Source organism: Miniopterus schreibersii (genome assembly GCF_964146895.1).
Source record: "Miniopterus schreibersii genome assembly, chromosome: 19".
NCBI classification, from domain to species: domain Eukaryota; kingdom Metazoa; phylum Chordata; class Mammalia; order Chiroptera; family Miniopteridae; genus Miniopterus; species Miniopterus schreibersii.
In genome coordinates this window covers 20,519,808-20,547,500 of record NC_138119.1, presented here as the reverse complement: position 1 = coordinate 20,547,500, position 27,693 = coordinate 20,519,808, and the positions used below count along the sequence as shown (strand labels likewise).

Sequence of the window (27,693 nt, the reverse complement as noted above, 5' to 3'; positions counted from 1 at the left end):
CAGGAGACAAAGGTTCGATTCCCCATCAGGGCATATGCCCAGGTTTCGGGCTCCCCAGCAGGGGGCGTGCAGGCAGTAGCTGATCATGAACCTCTCTCATCACTGATGTTTCTATCTATCTCTTCCTCTCCCTTCCTCTCTCTGAAATCAATAAGAATATATTAAAAAAATAAATCACTTGTTCCTTTGATCTGTATGTCATGTATGTTTGCAGGCTTCACTGAGCAGAATTTAATTCTTTATTCATGATTCATAGTTATCATTATAAGAGTAAGTACACAGACTCTTGAGGTATACCACGATCATCTGCCTTTAAAGTAAAAGTCTTCAAATGAAAGAACCTTTGAGATGTGTCTGTCTTTTTAGTGTGTGCGTGTGTGTGTGTTTGTATACCATTTAATTTCATCTTGGTCCTTTCTATTCCTTCCATTCAAACTTCCACCAATATTTTTTTAATATCGTCCTACTATGTCCCAGCTAGTGTTCTAGGTGCTGGGGATACAATGGTGAACAGAAGAAACAAATGGCCAGCCATCAAGGAACTTATATTCCAGTCAGAAAACAGATACCAAGAAACACAAATATGAAATATTATGCCATGTACTTACATGTGCTCTGAAGAAAACTAATGCAGGCTAAAGGAACAGAACAAGCTATTTTAGAGTAGGGTGAGCACGAAAGTCCTTACTGAGGAGGTGGCATTTGAATAGAGATTAAGTGTAGACATCTTGGGGAAGAGCCTTTTAGGCAACTGTAAGGGCCTACATATAAGAATGAACTTAGGGTGTTCAAAGAATAGCAACAACACAAGTGTGATTGAAAACAGAGTGAAACTGAATGTGGGAAGGATGACAGGATGTAAACTCAGAAAGGCCCACAGGCGAGAGATTCTGTAGGGCCTTATAGGCTATAGTAACAAGTTTCAATTGTATTGTAGGAAGCCATTACCGGATTTTGAAGAGGAGACTGATATAATCTAACGTTTTTTATGTGTTTTATTTTTGAAGAGTGGTAGCTACAAGGAGGCAAAAGTGGCTGAAGGGAGACAAGTTCAGAAGGCCGTTGCAGTATATTAAGGATGGCACTGAGGGAGGTGGTCAGATTCAGAATATATTTTGAAGACAGAGCAACAGGATTTCCTAATGGACTGGAAATGAGTTATGAGGGAAAAGAGAAGCTAAAGGGTTTTGGTCTGAGAAAATGATGAAAAGTGATGCTATATAGAAGAGAAAGTGTATCTGAGGGTAAAAAAAAAAAATTTGTCCATGTAAGCCTGAGATGCCTATTAGACATCCAAGTAGCCAATCAGATAGCATTCAGAGAAAAGAGTATATATGCTTGGGAGTCATAAGTATACTGATATTTATAGCCATGGGTTTGAATAAGGTTGTCTAGATAGGAAATACGTGTAGACAGAGATTTCAGGATTGAGCCCAGTAGTATTCCCCAATATCTAGATATCACAAAGAGAAAACAAAACAGCTAGCAAAGGAGACTGGGAAAGAACTGCCAGCGAAGTATAAAACCAGCAGAGTATGGTTTCCCAGCAAAACCAATTGAAGAAAAAGTTTCAAGGAGTGACTGACAGTGTCAAATGCTTCTGTTGTGAGGTTTAGTAAGATTGTGCCTCTCTTGCCGTTATATCATTTGATGTTGGGAGTGCACCTGCTTCTAAAAATTCCTCTTCTAATTTTTTTTTTTTAATATCTTTATTGATTTCAGAGAGAGGGAAGGAGAGGGAGAGAGAGAGAGAAACACCAATGATGAGAGAGTCACTGGAGATCGAGCCCTCAACCTGGGCATGTGCCCTGACCGGGAATCAAACCTCGATCTCCTGGAACCTAGGCTGACGCTCAACCGCTGAGCCACGCCTGACCAGGCTGTAATTTTTAACTTCTATAGAATAAGAAATTATATAACCAAGATTCTTAAAATTATATGCAAAGTAATTGTAAATAGGGTCTGGAAAAGATGTGAAAGAATGTCTAAAAGGCAAAGTAAATAAATCGGTACATAATTTGCAATGTCTTATTTACTCTCATCTGTGATCAAGGGAGCTGAGGTTCTTGATAACTGAAAAATGAAAACGTGTGAAGAAATTGTACATACGCACTGAAAAATAATGGAGAATAAGAAGTCATCAACTAGCAATGTTTTAAAGGATAATATACCCCAAAGGAAAAACAAACCAAAACAAATGACTTTCCCCATCCCCACTTATTTATAAGAATAAAAAATTTAGCCCTAACAGATTTCTCTTTCAGTGGCTTTAGTAGTTTATTAGTAGCTTTGACAGAAGAACAGAATATGACATATGCATATTTGTAAAAATAATTTAATTCAAAATTTAAACTACTTACCGGCAAGCACAAGGGTAACATTCAGTACAATGAATATTCCACAAAATAGGCCAACTCTAAAAGTAGTCCATGCTGGTGCAGGCTGTGGACAGAAAAATAGAATTTGGAGTATAGGGTAAAATATTAAGTACATTTAGTATATGCTATCATAAATCAGTAGCATGAACCTCAAAGTTCTACCATGAAAACAAAAATATTTATGATCTGTATTTTTATAAATCTGAACTAGAGAATCATCCCTCATCATTCTATAGGGTTGCCAGTTATTTGAATTATTTTACAGAAATCTGAGTCACAGAGTAAACAAGATGATAATTTTAGGCATCGAATTATATATACTCTGATTTTCTGATAGAAGATATTTAAAGGCAATTTAGAGGTCTTGAACATCTTTTGTAATACTTATCCCTAAATATTTAATATTTCAATTATAAATAGCATTATTTTTAAAAATTCTGATTTCCAATTGTTCATGATGGTGTGTAAAAATATAATTGATTTTTATATATTATTCTTGTATTCAGCAACTTTGACAAACTCACTAGTTCTAATAGTTAATGTATATTCATTAGATTTTCTAGGTTGTGTCATGAGCAATAAAAAAAAAAAACCATCAGTTTTACTTCTTTCTTTCTAATCTGAATGGCTATTATTTATTTTTCTTATGTTACTGCACTGGCTATAATCTCCAGTACAATGACGGAGAGAAGTGAATATCTTTTTTTGTTTTTAGAAAGAAAGCATTCAGTGTTTCACCATTAAGTATATTAGTTGTAGGCTCTTCATAAATGTCTTTTATTAGAATGAGATAAGGAAGTTCTTTCTGTTATTGATTTCCATTCCATTGTCGTCAGACAATATACTTTCCATGATTTAAATCCTTTTTAGCTTATTGAGACTTGCTTTATGACATACAAGATATCACTCAAATGTTTTCTGGTATAATGAGTATCATTTAATAAATGCTTTTTTAGGTGTAACTATTGTATTTTGGATGAAGCAATCTAGTAGCCCAGCACATCTGACATGCCCCCATCACCAAATACACATCTCATTTTAATCATTTGGTGGGACCATGACATTAGCATGCCAACAAAAATAAACAAGAGAAATACAGGATAGGAAGAGATAGATGGGAAGACATTAAATTCATTATGAAGCAAGATCTGGCATCAAATTTTTAAATACAAAAATAACAATAGTATTAACTACTTAACTCTGAAACATTTTTTGAAGTAATGTAATCGGTATATTTTATCAGCTAAATAGACTGTATTAATTATTAAATTGGCAAAACCAATACTGGAAACAAATACTAACCTGAGCAGCTCCCAAGGGGGGAACACGTAAACGCTTCATAGCTTTTTGTCTGTCACCATCTTCAAGTTCATTGGTCACTACAGCCTACAAAGACACATTATTAAATTTTTTTATTCTCCCCCGAGGATATGTTTATTGCTTTTAGAGAGAGTAAAGGGGAGGGGGGAGAGAGAAACACTGATGTGAGAAACATCAACTGGCTGTCTCCCATATGAACCCTGACAGGGATTGAACCTGCAACCCGGATATGTGCCCTGACCAGAAATCAAACTGGCAACCCTTTGGTGCATGGGACAATGCTCCAACTAACTGAGCCACCCGGCCAGGGCACATTATTAAATTTTGACACAGGTCATACTAAACTTGAGTAATGCATAAATAATTGTGAACCATTTATATTTATGGTACTCTGATAACCTCTTGGTGAATGAGTACTGATTAAGCAAAAAAAATCATGAGTAAGAACATGTTTATATTAAAAATTAGAAATCAATTATAATGGAGAACAGAAAAGAAAAATTATTTCATTAAAAATAAGACATGTAAGACGTTGAAAATATGTGGTATATGAGTGAGATTACTATACCTCAGTTTCAGAGATGAGCTGATTGATTTTCTTGCACGTATAAAATGGGGCCACTTCCACATGAGCTACTCGCCAATCTGCTCCACGAGATGTTTCCAGGATCTTGTCATGCTTTTTAAGGATTTTTCGAAACCCTGTAAAATTCAGATTCTACAGAAAGAAGTGAGAAACACTACTATAACTTCCACCACCATAAAAGAAGATGAAAAATAATAAGCACCATGTGTAGACAGAGCCGACTGAGGATTGAGTACAGAGGGAAATGGCAATGTTTTGCCTTTACTGAAAGGATAAGACTCTCATAAAAGCATTTACTGAAAGGAAAAGACTCTTCTTTATTATTTTATTTATTCATTTTAAGGTAGTATGTTATCAGTAATAGAAAGAAACCCTAAATATGGACCCTATTATTTCTATTTCAAGTAAATTAATGGAAGTCCTAAACTCAAAACATTTTTATTTCCATTTTCCTATGAACGATTGTTCTCAAAATAGCTAATTTATATTATTTTGATTCTTTGATTAATATAATATTTTCAGGAAATATTTCAGATTTATCATGCACTGAATACACTTATAATTTCTCTGTTGTTTGAAGGACTGGTAGAGATATGCATTTCCCCCCCTACTACTATGCAAGCAAAAATAGAAGATCACCTATTTCTCTTAACTTTCATTTTTGCTTCCATCCATTCTCAGTTTGGGGATGGGATTGCAAAGAAGAGTGAGTAGAAAAGAAGTGATCGGGGTTTTGCTGATAATGGATAGAAGCTTCTATTTTTCCTCCATTTTTATAATATCAAAATCCTACTTTTCTATATTCTCAAAATCCGTTGTTTTATCAACATGCAAAAAAGCAGGAAACCATGGGTTTGCAAGGTTCTTTAAACCAGAGGTCTCCCAAATTTGATCACATATCCCATTAGTAAAAATAATAAGCACTCACTCTAAAGTAGGCTTTGCTTGCTTGCTTATAATTTTTTTTCTCATACTTTAATGGAACATCTTAAATTCTCCTTGGGGTGCATACACCATGACTTGGAGAGTGCTTTTCATCAACTTTTCTTTTCCCTCATTCTCAAAGTAAGTGTATTTTTACAGAACTAACCCTCAAAGAATAGAAGATAAATCAAAACCTTTATAATTTATAATGTTTTGTTTTCCCAAGGAGCTTTTTATAATGACCCCAAACAAATATTTCTCTGTAACACACAGCATAATTAATAAAACATGAAAAATGACAAAGAAGAAATACATTTTTTTAAATCCTCACCCGAGAGAGACTGATTTTATAGAGAGAGGAAGGAGGGGAGAAAGAGAGAGAGAAAAAACATTGATCAGCTGCCTCCTGGACTTGCCCCAACAGGGGATTGAACCAGCAACCTTTTTGGTGTACAGGATGATGCTCCAACCAACCGAGCCACCCAGCCACGGCCATTTTTTTCTTTTTAAAAATAAATTACAAAGAAATTTATGAATAAATTTCAAAGGAAAGTAATTTCCTATCATAGATATCTTATAGAACTGGGTGGCTCTTTCAATGATAAAGTATTAAAGCACCAACGAAGAAAGCAGAATTATAAAGGAAAAGGTAGAAGTAAGTACATGCATTAACAACTTAGATCACTGTAGATACGAGACTACATTGACTTTTTATTTTAAAATACCAGTATTTATACTTGGTAATACTTTTGTTGCGTAACTTTTAGATTTTATATAGTATATGATCCTGTGATGATCCTAACCACTGATTAGAAGTAATAATCATAAGAATAAAATGGAAAAATAGTGCATAAGGTCTCTCTAAAGATGAGGGAGATGCTTTTGCCTAATTTAAATGTTTATTATTGAATGAATCATCTGTTTTTCAGTAAATTCCTTATAGATTTAACTATATCAATAAATCCATGAAGAATTACAAATGAATAAATGCCCCGTATTTCCAAAATTTTGCATACATGTAGTTCGATTTTTTCAGATCGTATTTTTTAAATATTAAGTGATATAGTAGCTTAGATGTTCAGTCTACATACACATTTTCTGTGATAATTTCTTTTTTCACAAAATTTAAAGAAAATAGTTATACTGCAGCCTGTGGATAATAAAACTGAAAGGATTCTTAGTGGGGAGTTAAAAAGTCTGTATCTTTTATATTGTTAGTGTTAACTGCAGGAAAGTTAACTGTCCAATTGCATTTACAGAAATTTTGCTATAGGTTTGCAGGAATATAGAAGCTCTTACATAGCCAGCAGTGGTTGGGTAGACATATATTATTTCTGATTTCTACTCATCGCAGCCAGAGATGCCTCTAAATATAGGAAGCAAACTATTAGTCCTTGATTCAAGGGCTACTCCTGAATATTGTACAAAAAGGTTTTAGAAAACTGATCTTCAAAAATAAAACTCTTATTAACACTATTTTACCACCTCCAATAACATGGTTTTAGCCAATAAGAATATGAGAAATCTCAATAAGAACCTAAAGAATAATGGCATGCTAAGGATTTCCCTTTTTGGATTGGCCCATTAGTACAGCTCCAGGTAATTCCATTTATTATAATTTCTCAATTATTTAAAGGTTCCATTCTCCAGGATAAGAATCTAACTACCTGATAGTTCTGCAGCAGGATAAGACTGAGGTAGAACTCGCTGAAGGCCAGTTTAAGGTCTTTAATATTCCTATGTTGCACACGTTCCTCATGGGACAGGTGGAAGACTGGCTTTCTGCGCTGTCGCAGCGTAGTAACACCAGTGCTTTCTTTCTGCGCATCCAGTGATGACTGAAGCTCATTCTGAAGTGTAGCAAACCTGCGCTGAGCCTCTGCGAGCTTTTCTATAAGAAATAAAACAGAATTGTCAAATCATCAAGATAAAAATGGTGGTAAAAGTTCTCACTGACTTGTCTGAATTTTTACTAATTATTCTAGTTTGTTTTCCTCAAATTTCTAGGGGAAAAAAGTTACATGTAATATTTAGAACTGGATAGGAAAAAAATGTTTTGGGATAACACCCTCCTTTCACACCTCTCCCACACTTCCCTCCCTACAAAACCTCAAGTGTACCCTTTCTTTTTACAAATGAAGGTATAGAATTTAAAAAACCACTAAGAATAAGAATGAATAAAGGTACAGCGACATTGTAATTTGGAAAAGTTTGGCAGTTCTCAAAAGGTTAAACACAGTTGCCTTAAGACCCAACAATCCCACTCCTAGTATATACCCAAGAGAAATGAACACTTATGTTCACACAAAAACTTGTGTACATACAGCATACACAAACTAGTACTCATAATAGTAAAAAAGTGGAAACAACTCATATGTCCATTAAGTGATGAATGGATAGGCAAAATATGGTACCTATGTACGATGGAATATTATTTAGCTATAAAAAGGAATGAAATATTGATTCATGCTACAACATGGATGAATCTTGAAGACATCATGGTAAGTGAAAGAAGCCAGACACAAAATGCCACATATTGTAGGATTCCATTGATAAGAAAAGTCAGAACAGGTAAATCCATACAGATAGAAAGTAGATTAGTGGTTGCCAGGGTCTGGTGGGAAGGAGAAACAAGGCAAAAAGAAAGAAGGAAAGGAGGAGGAAAGCAGAGAAGAAAATTAAGTTGGTTTTATTTCACATAGCTTGATTTTAACAGAAACCTATCAGTCACTTTTTTTTTTTTTTTAACAAAATGGAGAAAGCAAAAATATTGTGGGTAGTATATAAATAATTATAATTTTCATCAGATAGATTAACAAGAAAGCAAGTCAGGCTGACTGCTTTAATTCACTTTCCCTCTACCACCATTTGTAAAAGCTCTTAAGCAGCTGATTGTGCTATAATGAACTCAAGATTCAAGATATTCATGATGTAGGAAGAAATGCTAAGACAATGGGAATTTTATCCTAATTAATCAAATATATATTTAATCCACATTTTTAACACACATAAAAGAACAAAACCAGTCATTAAGTACTAGTTTAAATATGTGGGGTACTAGATATATATATTCACTTGTAAAAGGAACATTGATTATTTCAGTGAAAGAGATCCTTACGTTTCATTACACACACTCAATGGTAAAACAATATACAGTGTCTCACATTCATAAGAATAAAGAAAAGTAAACATATAGCAAGACACTGGATAAGGGGATTACAGGAAAGCTGTATAATAGGAATAGTTCTGAGAGACTATTATCCAGTTGGTCTTGCATTTATATGAAGCCTGAAAATATTTAACAGCCAAGAAATAAATCTGTTTCTACTGCCATAATTTTCCTACTTATAAATAATACTACTGCAATCTCCATCTTTCTCTCCTTCCATCCCTCCTTTTTGGTAAAGAAAAGGAAAGCACATAACACTGCTGTGAGTTCCTAACAATATAACTGAAGCCAAAAAATTAGGACAGGCCAGAAAAAAAACCCCTGAAATTCTTTAGAAACAAAGGGGAAAGCGCTTAGCTATTTAAAACATGGCAAAAAAGAAAAAGAAAGGGTTTGCCTGTTTTAATTGGGAATATTAAGAGCAACAGATCTGTATTCTAAGATTTTTTTAATATATATATTATAGGCACAAAAAACAACTGCTGAGAAGCTAAGTATTTTGAATGGAGAGGAAAAGCAAACTGGTTCAAGAAAAGAGGAAGATGTAACATGAAGTGTTTAGTGTTACCAATGGAAAAGGACGTAACTGTCACTAGTTTTCATGACTGACACCACTTTTAGTGTTAGAAGAGACTTGGGACACTTCTAGGTCAGTGATTAGCAATGGTATCACCAAAAAGGACCACTCCCTTAAAAAATTACCCTCTCCCCCCAGGGTCTTCAAATATTACGAGATTTTACCTATAGATCTAAATAAATGCCCATATCTTATTAACCAAATATATGTAATAAAAAATAAAGAGGGATAAAATAATTTACATCAGGTTTTCTGAAATTTTGAAAATAGTTTATGACTCCTCACATGTAGAACCCTAGAAGGCTGGGAATCAATTTGCTCATTTTGCAAGCAAGTATAAATGGAGGCCTAGGAAGGTTAAATGGTAAACTTCTTCTAAAAAAATAATAAGGTTCAAAAATCCAAAACGTAATTGGTAGGTAACAGAACTGGTGTGAAAATAAATATCCACATTTTAGTAGTAATACTTCTGATTCATTTGTTTGGCTTTTATAGTATTTGTTTCGGCTGTTAAAAACTTTCAGTCAAGGCTATATCTCATTTAAAAATGGCCGTTTTAGCTAATCATTAAATATCTTTGTGAGATGTAAGTGGGTGGAGATGGGAGTATAAGCTGAACTCACCCCTGTATTATTTATAGTTTCTCATGTGCCCTAGTGTCTGAGGAATGCAATTACAAGACAATCTGAAAAAGGCAGCTAAGGAGAAAAATGATACTGTCTAGGACAAGTGCCAAATTTTATTTCTGTCAATCATGTCTTCATATTACCCATCACTTCCTGACCTGGCAAAAAGTCAGTCTGAAGACTGAATTTGTACCTACTCTGTGATGACATCAAGTGACGTGCCCTGATGGCCCTGCCAATACACATAGAAAAAGGAAGTCATTAAATAACAGCCCCCAAGTTTTTAATAGTAGAAAGCTTAAAATTGTTTTTAAAAAGTAACTAAGTCTAAGATACCATTTTTCAAACTGAGGGTTGTAATCCATTATCGGGTCACAGAAGCAATTTAGTGAATCGTAAATCAGGATTTTAAAAATCAAATCAAATCGAAATAATTAAATATGGAAAATAGAATAAATTACAAATAGTAAGTATTGTTTCATGAAAAAATTATTTAAATATATTACATATATACACATATATAGATGCATACAAACATACACAAAACACATATATCTATGTGTAACTCAAAATATAAAAGGTATATATCTGTTGTTAAGAGTATATATTTATTTTTTTGTGTGAATTAAGAAGCATTATCTATTTTTTGTGATCTAAATTATCCATTTAGAGTTGGGCTTAGAAATCCTCCCCTAAAAACTCATAGTAAAAGAAAATGCTACTAAACTTGGCCTCATTTGTTTTTCACTTACAGGCTTAGGTTGTACCCAGTCGCCTTTTCTCAGTCTCAGCACTCTTTCCACTACAATGTCTCGGTCTTCTAGTTCCCTCTTCCGCAGCCTACGTTCCCTGGCTGTCTACAGTGCTGGTTCCTCTTTATCCTCCTACCTCCTGGTTATGGGAATGGGCTTTGCCCTTGAAAGCTGCCATTCCTTCTGTACATTTTCCCCTTGCTGAAAATTTATCCATTTGCATGGTTTCAAATAATATTTCTATTTTGTCTCAGCCTTCTAGGTGCTTATGATGAGTGAGGAGGACATGTATACATGCCATGTCCTTTAATGGCTTTGTGCCTTTAAATTGTTCCCTCTGCCTAGGAAGAAGCCTAGCCATCAATGAAAGATGAGGAGGAGGAGGCACAGAGTTAAGATATTTGCTTCCTCTTTTTTTTGTTTTTTGTTTGAAGCGAGTCACTTGTTAAGGAGATTAAACCAGTAAAAAGGGAAGTTAACAATGCATTTATTCAGTAATTCTTAGAGGAGATAATTACTGGAGCAAGGTCTCAAGAAACTGAAATTCAATCAGCAGTTGTAGAGATTCACCATGGGCTGAAGAGGGATATCTTTTCTACAATGATTGGAGGAAAATAAATACGGGCAAGAATGTCTAGAGGTATATGTGGGGAAGAAGTGGTATAGATCTGCCTAAGTATTATACACCAACAGAAGTTGGTCTTTCTTTTTGTCAAGTAAGAGGTTAATCAGCATGATGGGGAAGATGGTGGGGTGAGAGAACTCCAAAGAATGGTGTAGGGTTAAGAGCACTTTGGAGCATGAAGAAAGGCACCGATTAGGACCTACGGCAGCTTTGAGGACAGAGTTAAGAATGCAACAGTGAACTTATAGTGGTTCAAATTTGTTCTGATTTTCCCCCCTAACTGTCCTAAGCAGCTCAGGGGTACACATAAAGAAGGCAAATGGCTTATGGGTGCACAGTTGGAGTTTCCCTAGGCAGAAGCATTACAAGGAAATACGGGTAAAGGGATTAAATGTACAAGGGATAAAGTGGTTAAATGACTAAAGAAGGGAGTAATTCTGGGAAGGGCCTAATCAACTGGAATACAATGAGGCAGTCAAGGAACTTGAGCTCTGTGAGACAGCAAAACAGATGTTTAAAAAGGGGGAAGCAAACATATATTAAAAACAAAAATTAAAAAAGATATAAATAAATAGAAGGCCTAATATTTTCTTCTCAACTTCAGTAACATCTTGTAGATGCCACTCTGCAAACTGTGCTCTAGAGGGATAGATATGAGTATTCCGAAAACAATGCGGGGGGGGGGGCACATAAAACTGTCATAATTAAAAAGCTGAAACTGTGTAAATCAGCTCTGAAAGAAATGATAAAATTAAGTTTCTGACTCTTTAAAGCAGGAACAGGGAACATCTAGCCCACAGCCGTATCATTTGGTCTGGCCCTGCCAAGACAATAGCAGGCGGGACTCAAAATTCAATAAATCTAGGAGCTTTTTGCATAGCTAATTTTTAAGTTGATAATTTTGTATGGCCCCCAAATGCTGTTATAAATATCCAAATGGCCCTTGGCAGAAAAAAGGTTCCCCACCCCTGCTTTAAAGCTTTAGACTGGGCTATATTGAAGCTCTATTGAGGAGCTGCTTCACGAGGTGCCAAATCCTTGCAACTACAAGAACATCTAGGCAATGATCATGAAAGACTGATGTACCAGATGCATTCTCACCTTAGCTAAAGAAAATATCCCTTAAGTGCAGTATAGCAAGGAAAACAAGCCCCAGTTTTAAAATGATGACCAAAGGTTTAAACAATGACATAGTAAAGTTTCTCCTTCCTTAGCAGCAGAAACTGTCTCTTGTATGTTATACCAAAAAACCACTCACCTGAATAAAATGTGTTGATTTTGGCAAGTTCCTTTTCACAGGTTTGGAAAAATTTTTCTTCAAACTTGGCAAAATACCTCTTTACTGTGTCCTCATCTGTAACTGAAAGAAAAAAAAAACAATATTTAAATTTAATGTCTGAAGGCCAGTTAGGGAAACTAGGGAAATAAAATTTAAAGTTACTTTTCTTAGTCTTCAAAATGACAACAATATACAGATTTCTTTGAAAACATAAACTGTGAACCATATTAAGAAAAGACTAATCAAAGGCCTCTTCACAGGAACACAATTATTTTTTTTAATAGAATGAGACTCTCTAAATCTCTCCCATAATAAATTTATAGTGGTGGAGAAAATGCGTGTTCTAAGACTTTAGAAGAGGCACACACTACTGTAGACAGAGGTGAACAAGGAAGATTCAAGGTGTTGGCAGTTGAAATGAGTAGGATTCTGCAAGAGAGTAGATAAAATAGTTCAGGGGGAAAAAGATGCAAGAGAAAACAAAGACATGAATATGTCATATGTTTCTGGAAAAAATGAGTTGACTGTTCTAACAATATTAAATTACTTTCTGATTTTTACTTTGGATGCACCAGACACAGAAAAGGAGATGTAGACTGATAGTTATAAATTAGATATTCCAAACCTTCGGATGCTGGGTAGGAGCATAAATGAACTGAGCAAGTGGGTGATTGTACAACTGTGGTGATAAATGGAAACTGCCACCTATAGGATAAGGAGTGGTATGAATTCTGATAAATTGGAGAGCACATGTCCACCTAGTTAGCTGCTGCCATGTGGTGATATGGGCTCCAGGTTGTAAGATCTTTCGAATTTTCAGAAGCCATAAATCTAGATATTTTAAAAATACTGTGTGTGCCAATCAATGTAAGTCTCTGCAGGCTGGATCCACTGTGTGAGTTCTGACATATAGCATATTGATTTACTGAATCCCATAAGCACAAATATATGCAGCTTCAGGAAGTCCGAAGCCTAAAAGGGTAGGTTTTTCGCCCACGTGAGGTCTGACTAGACTCCAGATACTAATCACAATGTAGAATCATCCTATTTCTGGATCTCTGAGGCACTCTAAACCTGAAATGTCTAGAAAAAGTATGGGTGTTTTTATGTCCCACAGATGCCCCAAATCTTAGTGCAATCCCAGGAACCCATAAATAATTCACTTGTCCAGGCATAAGAGAAATAGTGTTTCCCTAACCCAACCCATACACATATACATACTAATTCATAGTACCAGGGATTTTTTTAAAAACAAACACAAATGCTTAAAATGAAGTCTCAAAAAATTAAGTCAAATCTATTCACTTAATTAGAATAACAAAAATGTAAGAAAAATAGTACTACACAAAATGTTAACTTTTATTTATATACATCAATTTCTCTATTTCTTATGCTTTAGAACTGAAGAGATAATGCAGGATTATATTGATTTTGCAGTAAAGAAGGGATGCCACTTTAAGTTCCTCATGTAAGCTCAGCAATTTAGGTACAATAAAGGCTACAGCTGCACAAAGCCACTGAGAGTTATTTTTTCAAAGCATAAAGCTGACCTTGAGTTAAAGATGCTCCACGGTAATGATGCTGCTATTATAATAGCATCTGGCTATAGCTGATTTAAAATAAGAGTAATACTTTATTCTATTTAATTACCTACTATTTTTTTCTATTTTCTTTTATTCTCTATTGTATTGTAAGGAAAGAAAACCCCAAAGCAAAAAATGGACTTGGTCATATTTACTTGTTTCCCTATTAACAGACAGCTTTCATTAACCTAACATGATAGAAATAAACAAAGTTGTTCAGCAAAGTAATTAAAACATAGCTTCTGCTTTAAAAATAACTTTAACATGTATTAATGTTTACATAGAGATTGCATATTCAGCAACTTCAACTATTTAAAATATTACTAAGAACCTAGAAATGAAAAAATCTAAGCCTCTGAGAAACTAAAACATATGTAATAAATTTTATGTACTAAAGTATGAACATTGTACCCATAAATCAATCACGTGAATTCTTCATTTCCTCAATTTAGAGACTATTTTATCTAAAATACCAGCAGTCTGCTATCTAGTTTTCTAGTTCACATATTAATTAATAGCCACAAATCAGAAGAGGGATGAGTAAGATTACAATAACACTAAGAAGTAACAGCAAACAGAAGAAAGAGAAAGTAAAAAACTATAGATAAAAATAGCAAGAATAGCTATTTCAAAAGACATAGTAACTAAGCACAATAAGATGTACATTATTAGTAAAGGAATTAGAAAAACACAATGAAAAGAACAGAAATAAATCTGTATATAATAGAGATTTAGATTAGGATAAAGGTGGCTTCAAATCAGCCAGAAAATAATGTACTATATAACAAACAGGGCTGGTTCCACTGACTATCCATTTAAGTAAACTCCAAATGGAGTTTAAAAAAAACAGTATTACAAAATACCAGGAAAAAAAATTACATAACTCTACATGGAGAAAGTCTTCCTAAACACTACACAAAACAGAGGTCATAAAGGGAATGATCGGCATTCTCACAAAATGAAATATCTCCAATCCACAAAACACCATAAGCTAAATTAAAAGACAAAAACCAGACAGGAAAAACAAATCTGCAACACTTAAAGGGTTTACATGCAAAATGCATTTTTTAAAATTCTTACAAATCAATATTAAAAAGATATTCCATAAGAAAAATGGGTCAAGTAGAGCAATTCATTAAAAAATACAAATGGCCAATGAACAAATAAAAGAATTCTCAACATCCCCAATATCAAATAAATGCAACTTAAAAATAATAAAATACAATTTTTCAACCATCATATTAGAAGCAATTTTAAAATACTAACATTATTTTGGCAATGGTGAAGGTAAATGAACACTCTCACTCCCTGTTGGTGGAAATGTAAATTTATAAAGTCATTTAGGAAGACAGTAGCTATCAAAATTTTCAGTGTGTTCAATCTCCCACAGGAAGTATATTCTAAAGGAGTCTCTGTACAAACAGATGTGCAAGAATGTTTATGCACCATTATTTACTTTTTTTTAAATATATCTTTATTGATTTCAGAGTGAGGAAGTGAGAGGAAGAGAAAGAGATAGAAACATCAATGATGAGAGAGTCGTTATAGGTCGGCTGCCTCCTGCATGCTCCCAACTGGGGATCGAGCCTGCAACCCAGGCATGTGTCGACTGGGAATCAAACTGTGATCTCCTGGATCCTAGATCTATGCTCAACCGCTGAGCCATGCCCGGCCGGGCATGCACTGTTATTTTTAATAGTGATAAAGAAAACAAAGTGATGTCCAACAAAAGGAGAATAGTTAAATAAATTCCAATAATACTGTATAACACTATGTAGCCATTTAAAAAATGATATACATACATTCTGGTATGTATGAAAATCCCAAAACATACTACTAAAGAAAAAATTTATATAACAGAATATATAAAGCATGATCTCATTTATGAAAAAATATGTGCATAAGTTAATATTCTTATGTTCATTCACAGAAAGAAGATTTCAAGGATGCATACCAAACTGTTAATTGTGGTCATCTCCTTTGAAAGAGGAGTAGATATGACAGGGATTCTCACATTTTGCTATCTATACTTACTGTATTGTTTGAATCCATTACAATGAAACTTATTCCTGACGGATAAATAAATTATATTGTATAAATAAAGGGTATTATTAACTGGAACAAAAGGAGAAACATGTCACACCCAAACCTTTAAATTATACATAATAAAACCTAACCAGCATAGCTAGTTGAAAAGGGTATCCATATCAGAATTTAGAGGTACACAGAATAATTATGCCCTTTACTTCAGTTATGAGAAGTTGGTAGATCTACAGATAAATTTCTGTTAAATATACCCTATCTGCTGAATAATGTTAGTAATCAGTAACTCCAAATTGGAGGAACAGAGAATTTCAGCATTCAGAAACAAACTAGCCCAATTCCCTTGTTTTATAGGTGAGGAAGTGTAGGTATTGAGAACCTAGATAATATGAGGGTTTCCCCCCTCCAGTAAGAATGTAAGTTTTACAGAAACTTGCTGTATTTTCTTAATATAAAATAAAGAATATCAAAGTGGCTACGTGTTACAAGAGTCTATGGATTGAATTGTGCGCCCTTCCCCCCCCATTTATATGTCAAATCTGTAATCCTCAGAGTGACTTCCTTTGAGGAGATAATGAAGGTTATATGAAGTCATAAGGGTGGGGCCTTATTCCAATAGGAAGATTCATCCCTCTCCCTCCCTCTCTGTCTCCCTAGATGTTCACACTGACAAAAGGTCACGTGAGAACAGCAAAAAAGCCATCTGCAAGCCAGGAAGAGGGGCCTTAATGGAAAAGCCAGCACCTTGATCTTGCATTTCAACCTTGTAAAGCTGTGAGAACATATATTTCTATTGTTTAAGGCACCCAGTCTATGGTATTCTGTTATGGCAGCCCTAGTCGACTACAAAAATGAACTTAACATGAATTCAATAATTAGTCACAAAAGACTAAGTAAGTCTCGTTCAAAGAAAACTGCATAAATAAGTGCAAATTTCAGCAAGAATATCAACAATTATAAGATTAGCATCAAGAGGGAAAAAAAGGAAAACGGGTGAAAAAAATCTAGAATTCGTTAAGTATGACTCAGAGAACACTTAGCTCTGAGTTAAATAAATATTAATTGAGTCAGTCATACTAAAGAGAGAGACAATGAGGCAAAGATTTTTTTGTCATTTCTATTACGGTCTTATCTTTATCTCATATTTGTGGCTGACAGGCAATTTCTTTCTCATCCACCCCCAAAATTACTAAGTTAAAAGCAAATAACCTTAAGAGTACTAATCAAGGTAAAATAGTCCTACCGCATAGCAACCACCATCAAGTGCTTTTTACAGCAATTTTCAGGAATACTTTTATTTTTATACCATCAGTGTCATTTCCCCCATACAATCTCTCAAAAATCAATTCTTTAAAACCACTAGTAACTTCTTCAAATATCTTACCTGTTCCATTCAAATTATTATTGTTGCTTTCAGTTTTTTTAATTGACAGATCTGATATATTGGTAGGGATTATTATCTTTTTTATCTTTATAGATCCTATACTCAATGTAATGTCTGGTACACAGTATGTGCTTCATAGATTTTTTAAATTGTAATGTTAAAACAAATTTAATAATTATGTGAAAATTATGATGCTTTAAGTTTTTTTAAATATGTTTTATTGATTTTTTTAGAGGAGGAGGAAGGGAGAGGGATAGAGACAGAAACATCAATGAGAGAAAAACGTCATTGATCAGCTGCCTCCTGCACGCCCCCTACTGGGGATAGAGCCTGAAATCCGGGCACATGCCCTGACCCGGAATCAAACCTCTTGATTCCTGGGTCGACGCTCAACCACTGAGCAACGCCAGCCAGGCTTTATTAAAATTTCAAGAAATAAAGCTCCAGCAACTGAATATTCATTAGCAAAAGAATGAAGTTGCACCTCTACCTCACACCACATACAAAAATTTGTCTAAATGGATCAAAGGCCTAAATGTCAAAGCTAAAACTACAGAACTCTCAAAAGAAAACAGGTATAAATTTTCATGACCTTAGATGACGCAATGGTTTCTTAGATTGACACTAAAAGCATAAGTGATGAAAGAAAAAAACTGATAAATTGGACTTCACCAAAATTAAAAATTTCTGTGTTCAAAAAGGCACTATTAAGAAAGTGAAAAGACAACCACAGAATGAAAGAAAATATCTGCAAACCATATATCAGATAAGGGTCTAGTATCCAGAATATATAAAGAACTCTTATAATTCAACAATAAAAAGACAAATATCCAAATTAAAAATAGGCAAAGGACCTGAATAGACACTCCTCCAAATGGCCAGTTGCACATGAAAACATTCCAACATCATTAATCATTAGGGAAATGTAAATCAAAACCACAATGCTACTTCATACCCAGCAGGATGTCTATAATAAAAAGGACAGACAATAACAAGTGTTGACAAAAATGAGAGACACTGGAACCCTTATATACTGCTGGGGGTGGGGTGTAAAATGGTGCAGGAACTTTGGAAAACAGTTTGGCAGCTCCTCAAAAAATTAAATATGAAGTTACCATATGATCCAGTAATATCACTTCCAAGTATATACACAAGAGAAGTGAAAACATATGTTTATACAAAAATTTCTATACAAATGCTCAAAGCAGCATTATTCATAATAGCACAGAAAGTGGAAAAAGTCCAAGAGTCTATCAACTGATGAATGGATAAACAAAACATGGCACATCCATATAATGGGATATTATTCAGACATAAGAAGGAATGAAGTACCATTACATGCTACAGCATGTGTGAACCTTAAAAACATAATCAAAGGGAAACAAGCCAGACACTAAAGACCATATACTGTATAATTCCACTATGAAATGTCCAGAATAGGCAAATCCAGAGACAAAAAGCAGATTAGTGGTTATAAGAGGCTGACAGAGGAGAGAATGGGGAGTGATTAAATGTTTTGGAATTAGATAGTGATGATGGTTGTATAACCCTGTGAATATACTGGAAATTACTGAATTATATACTTTTTTTTTTTAAAGTATATCTTTATTGATTCAGAGAGAGGAAAGGAGAGGGAGAGAGAGAGAGATAGAAACATCAATGATGAGAGAGTCATTGATCGAGCCCGCAACCCGGGCATGTGCCCTGACTGGGAATCGAACCCCGATTGCCTGGATCCTAGGTCGACGCACAACCGCTGAGCCACGCCCGGCAAGGCTGAATTATATACTTTTAAAGGGTGAATTTTATAGTATCTGAACTATACTTCAACAAAAATATTTTTAAGTTTAACCCTATAATAAAAACACACTGATAAAGCATATTTACTTATTCAACAAATAATTCTTCTGCCTATTAGATACTAGGCTCTGTGCTAAATGCTGGGGATATAATGAACAAGATAGATGTGGCTCCTGCCCTCATAGGCTTTCACTCTAGTGACTGAGACAAGAAGAAACCCACACAAATAAACAAAGGATTACAAACTGAAGAGTGCTATGAAAGCAACAAACAGGGTACTGAGATAGAGGTAGATAGTAGGATAGATGACTATCCTTTTTGGCAGAGTAAGAGATGGTCAGAAAAGACGTCTCCTTAGGAGATGATATTTAATCTGAAACCTGAAACTGAAAAATAAGGAAGAGCAAAGGCAAAATAATTTCCAACAGAAGGAACAGCCTATTGGGAAAGAAATGGGGGTGCCTAAGGACCCAAAAGCAGTTCAAAATAAGGTTAGGGCCCTGGCCAGTGTGACTCGGTTGGAACATCATCCTGTACACCAAAAGGTGGTGTGTTAGATTTCTGATCAGGGTACATATACAGGTTTCAGATACCATCCTGGTCTGGGCATGTGCAGGAGGTAACCCAATCGGTTTCTCTCTCACATCGATGTCTCTTTCTCTCTCTCTCCCTTCTCTAAAAATAATAATAATAATAAATTTTTAAAAAGGTTAAATAAGGTAAGTAAGCAAAGGCCTTTACACACCGGGAGGCCATGTTAAGGAGTTTGAATTTTATTCTAAGTTTGATGAAAAGTATTGAAGGGTTTTAAGGAGGAGTCTAAAAAGTGGGGGCGGGGGGAGGAGTAGAATTAGTCTACTTTTACTAAATAATTTAAAATAGCATTCCCAGGACATTAGGTATGTGGGTGAAGGAGAAGGAGAAGAATGTCAATAACTTCAAATAAGTTTGGGAAATAAAAGTATAAACAGAGTTAAGCTGATATCTTTAAGGAAGTAGTTCTCAACCGGGCACAAGTTTGCCTCTCGGAGATCATTCGGCAATGTCTGGAGGCATTTTTGTTGTCAAACTGGAAGGGTGTTACTGGAGTCTGATCGATAGGCCAGGATGCTGCTAAACATCCTACAATGCCCAGGATATCATCTTCTGGCTCCCAAAATGTCAACAGTGCCAAGGCTGAGAAACTGCTTTAAGACAAAAGAAGCTTTACTATGCTAATATACACTGTTGTTATTCTATGAAAAAGAGACAAAGTGTACTGTGCTTCCCAAAGTTCCTTATAAGACTATAATCCCTCTTGGTTGGGTAAAAGAAACAGCAGAAAGAAGCCGGGGAAAGGTGTGAAGAATATTTATTAAAATTTCCTGGAACATTATTCTGTGGAACACTAGTTTGAGAGGCACAAACTTTAATATCACCACTTCCTCTTTGCATTTTTATTATATTCCATAACTTTTTAGCTTCTCAAAAAGTACTCATAAAAGAGAGCTGGATAAATAAAGATTAACATGTGACTAGATTCCATCAACTACAGAAAGAATATTTAGCATTTTTGGTTTTATGTTTTTACCAAAAAGGGTGCTTTTTTAAAAGTGTGATTTACAAATTAGGAATAAATAACCTGAACTTGTGTTTTTTTCCCAAATGCTACTTTATCAACAGATGGGTGAACTATATAAAGCATATGGCAAAAAAGATTTCATACATAAAAATGTTACTCTAAAGTCACTAGTGTAGTAGAAATAGAAGCAACTGGGAGTCATTCAATCACCAAGCACTATATTGAGTGAACCAGGGAATGAGGCAGATGCTAGGAATGCAATGACAAACAAAATATGCCCTCAGAGATTGCATCTACCTGAGGAAACAGACTTTAATCAAATAATCACACAAATACACAAACTGTGAGTAAGTTGTGAAGAAAAAGTAAAGAAGAGGAAAGACAGCATTGGGATCAAGCTAATCTGTGAGGACCGGGGGGAGAGGTGTGGGAATCTCATCTCTGAAGATGTGACGAAATCTGAAGGGTAAGTAGACATTGGCTAGAGCAGCAGAAGTGCTCCAAGCAGCAAGAACAACTTATAACAAGATGCTATAGAAGACACAGACAACAAATTGATGGTTGCCGGGGGCGGGTGAAAAAGGGAAAGGGGATTAAGAAGTTCAAACTTTCAGTTATAAATCATGGGGATGTAATGTACAGCACAGGGATTAGAGTCTATAACACTGTAATAACTATGTAGGGTAACAGGTGGTTACTAGACTTACTCTGGTAATCACTCTGTAAGGTATATAAATGTTGAATCACTATGTCGTGCACCTGAAACTAATATAATACTGTATGTCAATTTAAATGAAAAATAAATAAGTATCAGAGGTATGGAAACATGGAACAGACTGATGAATCTCAGAGGGAAGGAGGGTGGGGGTGGGGGCCTCGAGAAAAGATTAACCAAAGAATTTATATACATTGTCCCTGGACACAGACAATAGGGTGGTGAGGGTCTCAGGTAGGAACAAGGTGGAGAGGGGCAGTGGGGGGAGGGCGGCTGGATAGGGAGGCCATCTATAATACTCTCAACAATAGATATAAATAAATGAAGGGGATGGGTGGGGGAGGGGGAGTAGGGATGTGAAGGGGAAGGGAAGAGAAACTAAAGAGGCCTGAGTTACTAGAATCCAGGGAGCAAGGGGGACAGAGGTGTCAGTTAAACATAGACAGGCAAGCAGGGGTCTGATCACTTAGGGCCTTCCAAAACAAAGACTAGCCTATTTTCTATGACCAATGAAACACCTTTGAATGATTTTTAAGCAGAGGAATAATTGTGGTCAGATATACTTTGTAAATGAGGGGCTATGGGGATACCAATCAGATGTAATAAAGATATCAAATTAGAGATCGTGATATCCTGAACTAGGGTGAAGGGCACTGGGGACAGAGAAAAAGTAAAGAAATTCAAGATATATTCTGCAGGTAAAAATCAATAGGTTTTAGTGACAGATTGGATATGGTTCTGTCGCCAACTACCTGTATTAACCTGAGTGACTCTCTGGCTCTGCGTTTTCCTTTTTGACAAACAATGGCATTTCAATAGGCAATCTCTATGTCCTTGCCTAACTCCAAATTTCATATCCCATAATTAAAGCTGCTAATTTCTGCAAAATATGCTGAATTCAATCAGGCTGACGTGGTCCTAAATAAGATTTTCTGATCTATCTTGAGATTTCATCATATGAGGTTTAACTAAATGTGCTTTAAAAACAGTCCTGGTAAAACAATTAACCCTTTGCGGTCATTTGTCTACTCTCAGCCACCACAGCAAGGAACCGTACGAATCTTAACTCTATTCATTCATGTATCAGTTCATAATTTCTCTGAAAGCTCTTAATTCCGACCAGTACGACACCCATGTCCAAATTTAATACGACCGCAAAGGGTTAAAGATTCTTTAAATTCATATCAGTGATATACAATTGAGATAAAATTATTCTCACCGGCACTAGCTGATACAATTGAAACTATTTATCACCCCAATGAATATCTACCAATGTCTGCTAGGCAAAAAGCACCAATAAATGAGATAACAAAAATAATTCCAGACCGGCCGGGCGTGGCTCAGCGGTTGAGCATCAACCTAGGATCCAGGCGATCAGGGTTCAATTCCCGGTCAGGGCACATGCCCGGGTTGCGGGCTGCAGCCGACCAATGACTCTCTCATCATTGATGTTTCTGTCTCTCTCTCTCCCTCTCCTTTCCTCTCTCTGAAATCAATAAAGATATATTTAAAAAACAAAAACAAAAATAATTCCAAAAAAGGCATAATTCAATAGTAAAACAGTGGCATATGCCAGTGTTTTCAAATGTTTTCTGCTCTTGTAACCTCTATTTTGAAAAACTATTCTGCATATTTTTAAGTTATTACAAAAGATTTGAACACTTTTAAACAGTTATAAATAATGTAATTTCTGGTGCACTGTAATTATTTGCATTTAAAAATAACATGACATTGTTTTAAATGTAGCTAATGGAATTTAAATGTCATAGCAATATGATAGCCACCAGCATTCATTATCAAACACATAAAGATAAATTCTTTAACAGTTGGAAATTTTATATTATTTAATTTTCTTCTTGAACTTGTATTTCCATTATACTAACATTATAGAATTTATTCTAACATATTTTTAGGTTTGAAAGTTATTTATTGATGATACTACCATACTTCCTAGCCATTAAATATATATAAATTAAAATTTAAATATAAAAACTTTCCTAAATATAAAGCCCTAAATATTAAAATTTCTTTGACATTGAGCTATCATTACAATTATTAGGACATATTACATCAGCACAACATAAACTTTGATAAATATTAAGCATAACAAATAAAATTTTATTGGGAATTTGAAAATAAATCTCATATTTAAATGGATACAGCTCTCTCTCCTAATTAGTTCATATACCCACTGATAAATATTACATTATTACTAGAGTAATAAATATTACATTTGCTCAAATGATGAATATTACATTATTTTCTAGAATATTATGAATATTGTAAAATGAGGCCATTAGCAAGCATTGCTATCCTTATTTTTCATCTTAGAGATGTAAGTACTGAGAAAACTTGTTCACATAAATGAGTAAGTAGATTAGAATGAAAGTTTGTTATAGCAATGTCAATTCTCCAAGTGTTTTGCAAAACTTGCATAGGGATCTATTGTTAAAACTTAGTTTTAATAATACATAAACTGACAAGTCTTCCTTCAATTTCATTGAAAATAATTTGACTGCAAAAGGATATTACCCTGTTAATCACTTACTTTCTCAATATCTATACTAAGTATTGAGTATTTCAGACTACAGATGCTCCTCAACTTATGATGGAGTTACATCCCAATAAACCATCATAGGTTGAAAATACATTTAATATACATAGTATTAGTTTAGTATTAGTTTAACTAGCCTATCAAACATCATAGCTTAGCCTAGCCTACCTTAAACATGCTCAGAACACTTACATTAGCCTACAGTTAGGCAAAGTCATCTCTCTCACTGCCACTGCCAGAATCACAAGAGAGTATTGTGTCACATATCACCTGCCCAAGAAAAGATCAAAATTCAAATACGGTTTCCACCGAGTATCACTTTTGCATCATCGTAAAGTCAAACCATCAAGCTGGGAACTGTCTGTATTCCTTTACTGAGGGTCAGAGAGGTATGCATCATAACAAAATTCAGACTTACTAAAAAATAAAGTTTTATTTTATAAAATCAAGGAAAGGCGATTTGAAAGAGGACTCCTTGACTGCTGGCAATTACTCAGGTAAATCAATTTCAGGAATCAGTATATATGGAAGATGTGAATGAATTCCCCTAAAAGACAATAAAAAAGGACTTTTTTTCAGCACTGTTCTTCATTTAACTAACATGACAAAATACTGACTTGTACAAAGATGACTATATTTTCAAGAGAATTACCTATCCTTCATTGGAGGTCTTCCATTTGCTAATTCTGTTAGCCTAATTAATTACTTCACATAACTGGAAAGTTATATGCCGTTATTTAAAGCCACTTTGTTAATCAAACCTATCTAGTTAAGTCTACCTTTAGTTAAATTATTACTAATCATTTCACTTCTACAAAGCAACAGGTTATATATATTAAGACTGAAATTACTATTACCCAAATACAAAATATTTGATGATTACCCAAAATGAATAGTATTAGTTTAACTGAATTTTCAGTCTTTTTTTTTTTTAAACAAAGATGAGTACAAGAATGAACCATAAGAATTATAAGGACTCTGGTTACTTATAAAGCTTTCAGATAACTGCAACTATGTAACTATTTCATTTCTCTCTGAAGTGGCAGGCATGTAACTAAGAACAGAATGCATTTATAATAAACATAAAATCAATATTCCAGTCAAATATAAACCAAAGTATGTTTCACTCTTTGTTAATTCTTTAAGATCCAGAAACTACATCTTTGTTGAGACTTTTTCCCAATGTTCCCAAATTTTATTCTAATTTTACTCTAATTTCATAGAGACATATCAACTAAAAAAAAAAGTTATTAGCTAAATTCCCTCAAAGCCAGGGTTTTATATACTTCCCTCCTCCTTTATATTCTGGGACCATTTAGTATTCTTCAAATTAGACCAGAAAAGCAGCCACTGATAAAAAGACTCTTCCAATGACTGACTGAAAATTAAAACACATCCCAGAATCATACTGAGTAAAATGACAGAACAAAGCAAAAGTATATGTAAAACAATGAAATTAAAGAAATAAACAACTAGCTACTAGAATGCAAATTTTGCAAAAGCTTAGTTATTTTATTTATTGATTTACTTATTTAAATTCTCACCTGAGGATATTTTTTCCATTGCTTTTCAGGGAGAGTGGGGGGGGGGGGAGAGAGAGAGGGAGAGAGAGAGAGAAAGAGAGATGGAAACATTGATGTGAGAGAGACACATCGATTGGTTGCCTCCTGGATCTGCACCAACCAGGGCCAAGGATCAAGCCTGCAACGGAGGTATGTGCCCTTGGCCAGAATCGAACCTGGGACCCTTCAGTCCATGGGCTGACACTCTAACCTCTGAGCCAAACCAGCTAGGGCTGATTTTATATATTTAAATAGAAGATTTGGACAGGTGGTAGTGTTTATTTTCTTGAGGAAAAAAGAACATATTCAATTCAATTCAAAAACTAACTAATTTCTGATCTAAAAATCAAAGTTGGGCTCTTAATTACATATAGACAAATGTACCATCTAAGCAACTAAAGCATATTCTATAGCTGTAGCTTTCTTAAAACAAAACATGAATGGGGGATTCTGGTCCAAGGTGGTGACATAGGAGGCTCCTAAATCCATCTTCTCCTACACACACTGAATCTACAGCTACTCACAGAACAATTTCCTCTGAAAGAAAACCAGAAACTGAGTGACTCTTACATATTGGCTGAATGAGAAAATGCCCACATCACCCACACTGAAATGGTTAGGAAAGGCTGAAAACAGTCTCACTATAAACATCACCCCCAGCAAAGCACCAGACAATCAAGAGGGAACTCCCAAGTTCTTTCAGAGGAGAGAAGGGACTGAACCCAACATCTAAGGAAGAAATAGACAGCAATACAATACATTTAGGGGACTTCAATAATTCAATTTCAACAATGCACAGATCATCCAGACAATATAAATAGGTAAACACTGGACTTAAACTATAAGTTAGAACAGATGGACCTAACAGACATTTACAGAACATTCCATCCAACAGCAGCAGAATTTTCTTCTCAATCACACATAAAACACTCATCAGGGCAGATCATATGCTAGGACACAAAACAAGTCTTAATAAATTTAAGAAGGCTGAACTCATATCAAGCATCTTTTCCAAACCACAATTGTATAAAATTAGAAACTTAGTCTCAACCTCTATAGCTACCCTGAACTATATATATTCAGTTCCCTAAGCCATACTTTTACTTTCTTACTTAACACAAGCTGTTCTGCCAGAACATTTCTCCCTAAGCACCCCAAAACCATCTCTTCCCTCAGCCCCAACATTCATATTCACATTACCTTCCTTGTTCCCTGACACCCTCTTAAATAACCCTTCTCAGACACATTATGGAACAGAACCACCATGAGCATACTTAACACATTAAATTAGTGACTGTAAATAACCTCTATTTCTTGGGATAGGGAGTATCAGGTAAATTTCAGGCACAGAATATGAGAAAGAATACTAGGAAATGGCATTGGAGAGCTAGAAAAGAGGAAAAGCTACAATGAACCTGTACTGTTGGAGTGGAATCAGAGATATCATTAGTATGAACTAATGGTTATTTATATATATAAATAAACAGACAGATATAGAAATATACATATGTGTACATGCAAGGGTAAATACACACACACACACTCCTACTGGCTCTATCTGCTATCACAGTGTAGGAGCAATGATACTCTAATAACAATGAGCACTCCCACCACTCAGATCTTGATTTCTAAATATCATTCTCCAATAAAAGGAGTCAGGACTCTTAGGAAAAGAGGTTGATTCCAGGACTGGAGTAGGTAAAATACAAGAAGAGCCAGGAATATCTTGTAATACCAGCAAAGAAATTCTCACAAAAGAATGGGGGGCATGTCAAAATGAACCAGCCTGAAGAAGCTCCCAGTGGCCAAAGCAATAAAATAAATGATAGTACTGTATTATAATCCACAGAATAAAACCTATATTGATATAAATAAATAATTGAATAAGTAAATAAATGTGGGAGAAAGAGGAGTTTTCTTCTTACAGAAGAATTCTAATTAATATATGCAGAAGGAATGAGAGAAAAACAAAATCACCATTAGGCGAACACCACAGTATTAATTAAACAACTGTAAGCAATATTTACCCATAGATGCTAAAACCAGTGGGCAAAAGTTTAAGAAATAGGAAGATATTTATCAATATAAAGGGGAAAATAGTAACTTTACAACACAGAAGCTGGGTAGACACCAATATTACCAATAAAATAAGAGCTATCAACATCATGGACCCCTTGAAACGATGCACTGTAAAGACATATCACTTCTACGGTAATCTTGACAAAAAGGCATAACCTGAATCTAGTAATTAAAAA

At 34.8% G+C, this 27,693-nt stretch overlaps 1 protein-coding gene across 1 annotated transcript in view; it reads right to left on the bottom strand.

The window, feature by feature from the left end:
• Positions 1-27,693, bottom strand: part of XPR1 (xenotropic and polytropic retrovirus receptor 1) — a 106,504-nt gene that overhangs the window by 32,626 nt on the left and 46,185 nt on the right. The window contains exons 3-7 of the mRNA XM_081122170.1: positions 12,216-12,317; positions 6,876-7,099; positions 4,267-4,416; positions 3,681-3,764; positions 2,361-2,442 (exon numbers count right to left, since the gene is read on the bottom strand). Coding sequence (XP_080978296.1) covers positions 2,361-2,442; positions 3,681-3,764; positions 4,267-4,416; positions 6,876-7,099; positions 12,216-12,317 — 642 coding nt within the window. The remainder of the gene's footprint in view (positions 1-2,360; positions 2,443-3,680; positions 3,765-4,266; positions 4,417-6,875; positions 7,100-12,215; positions 12,318-27,693) is intronic.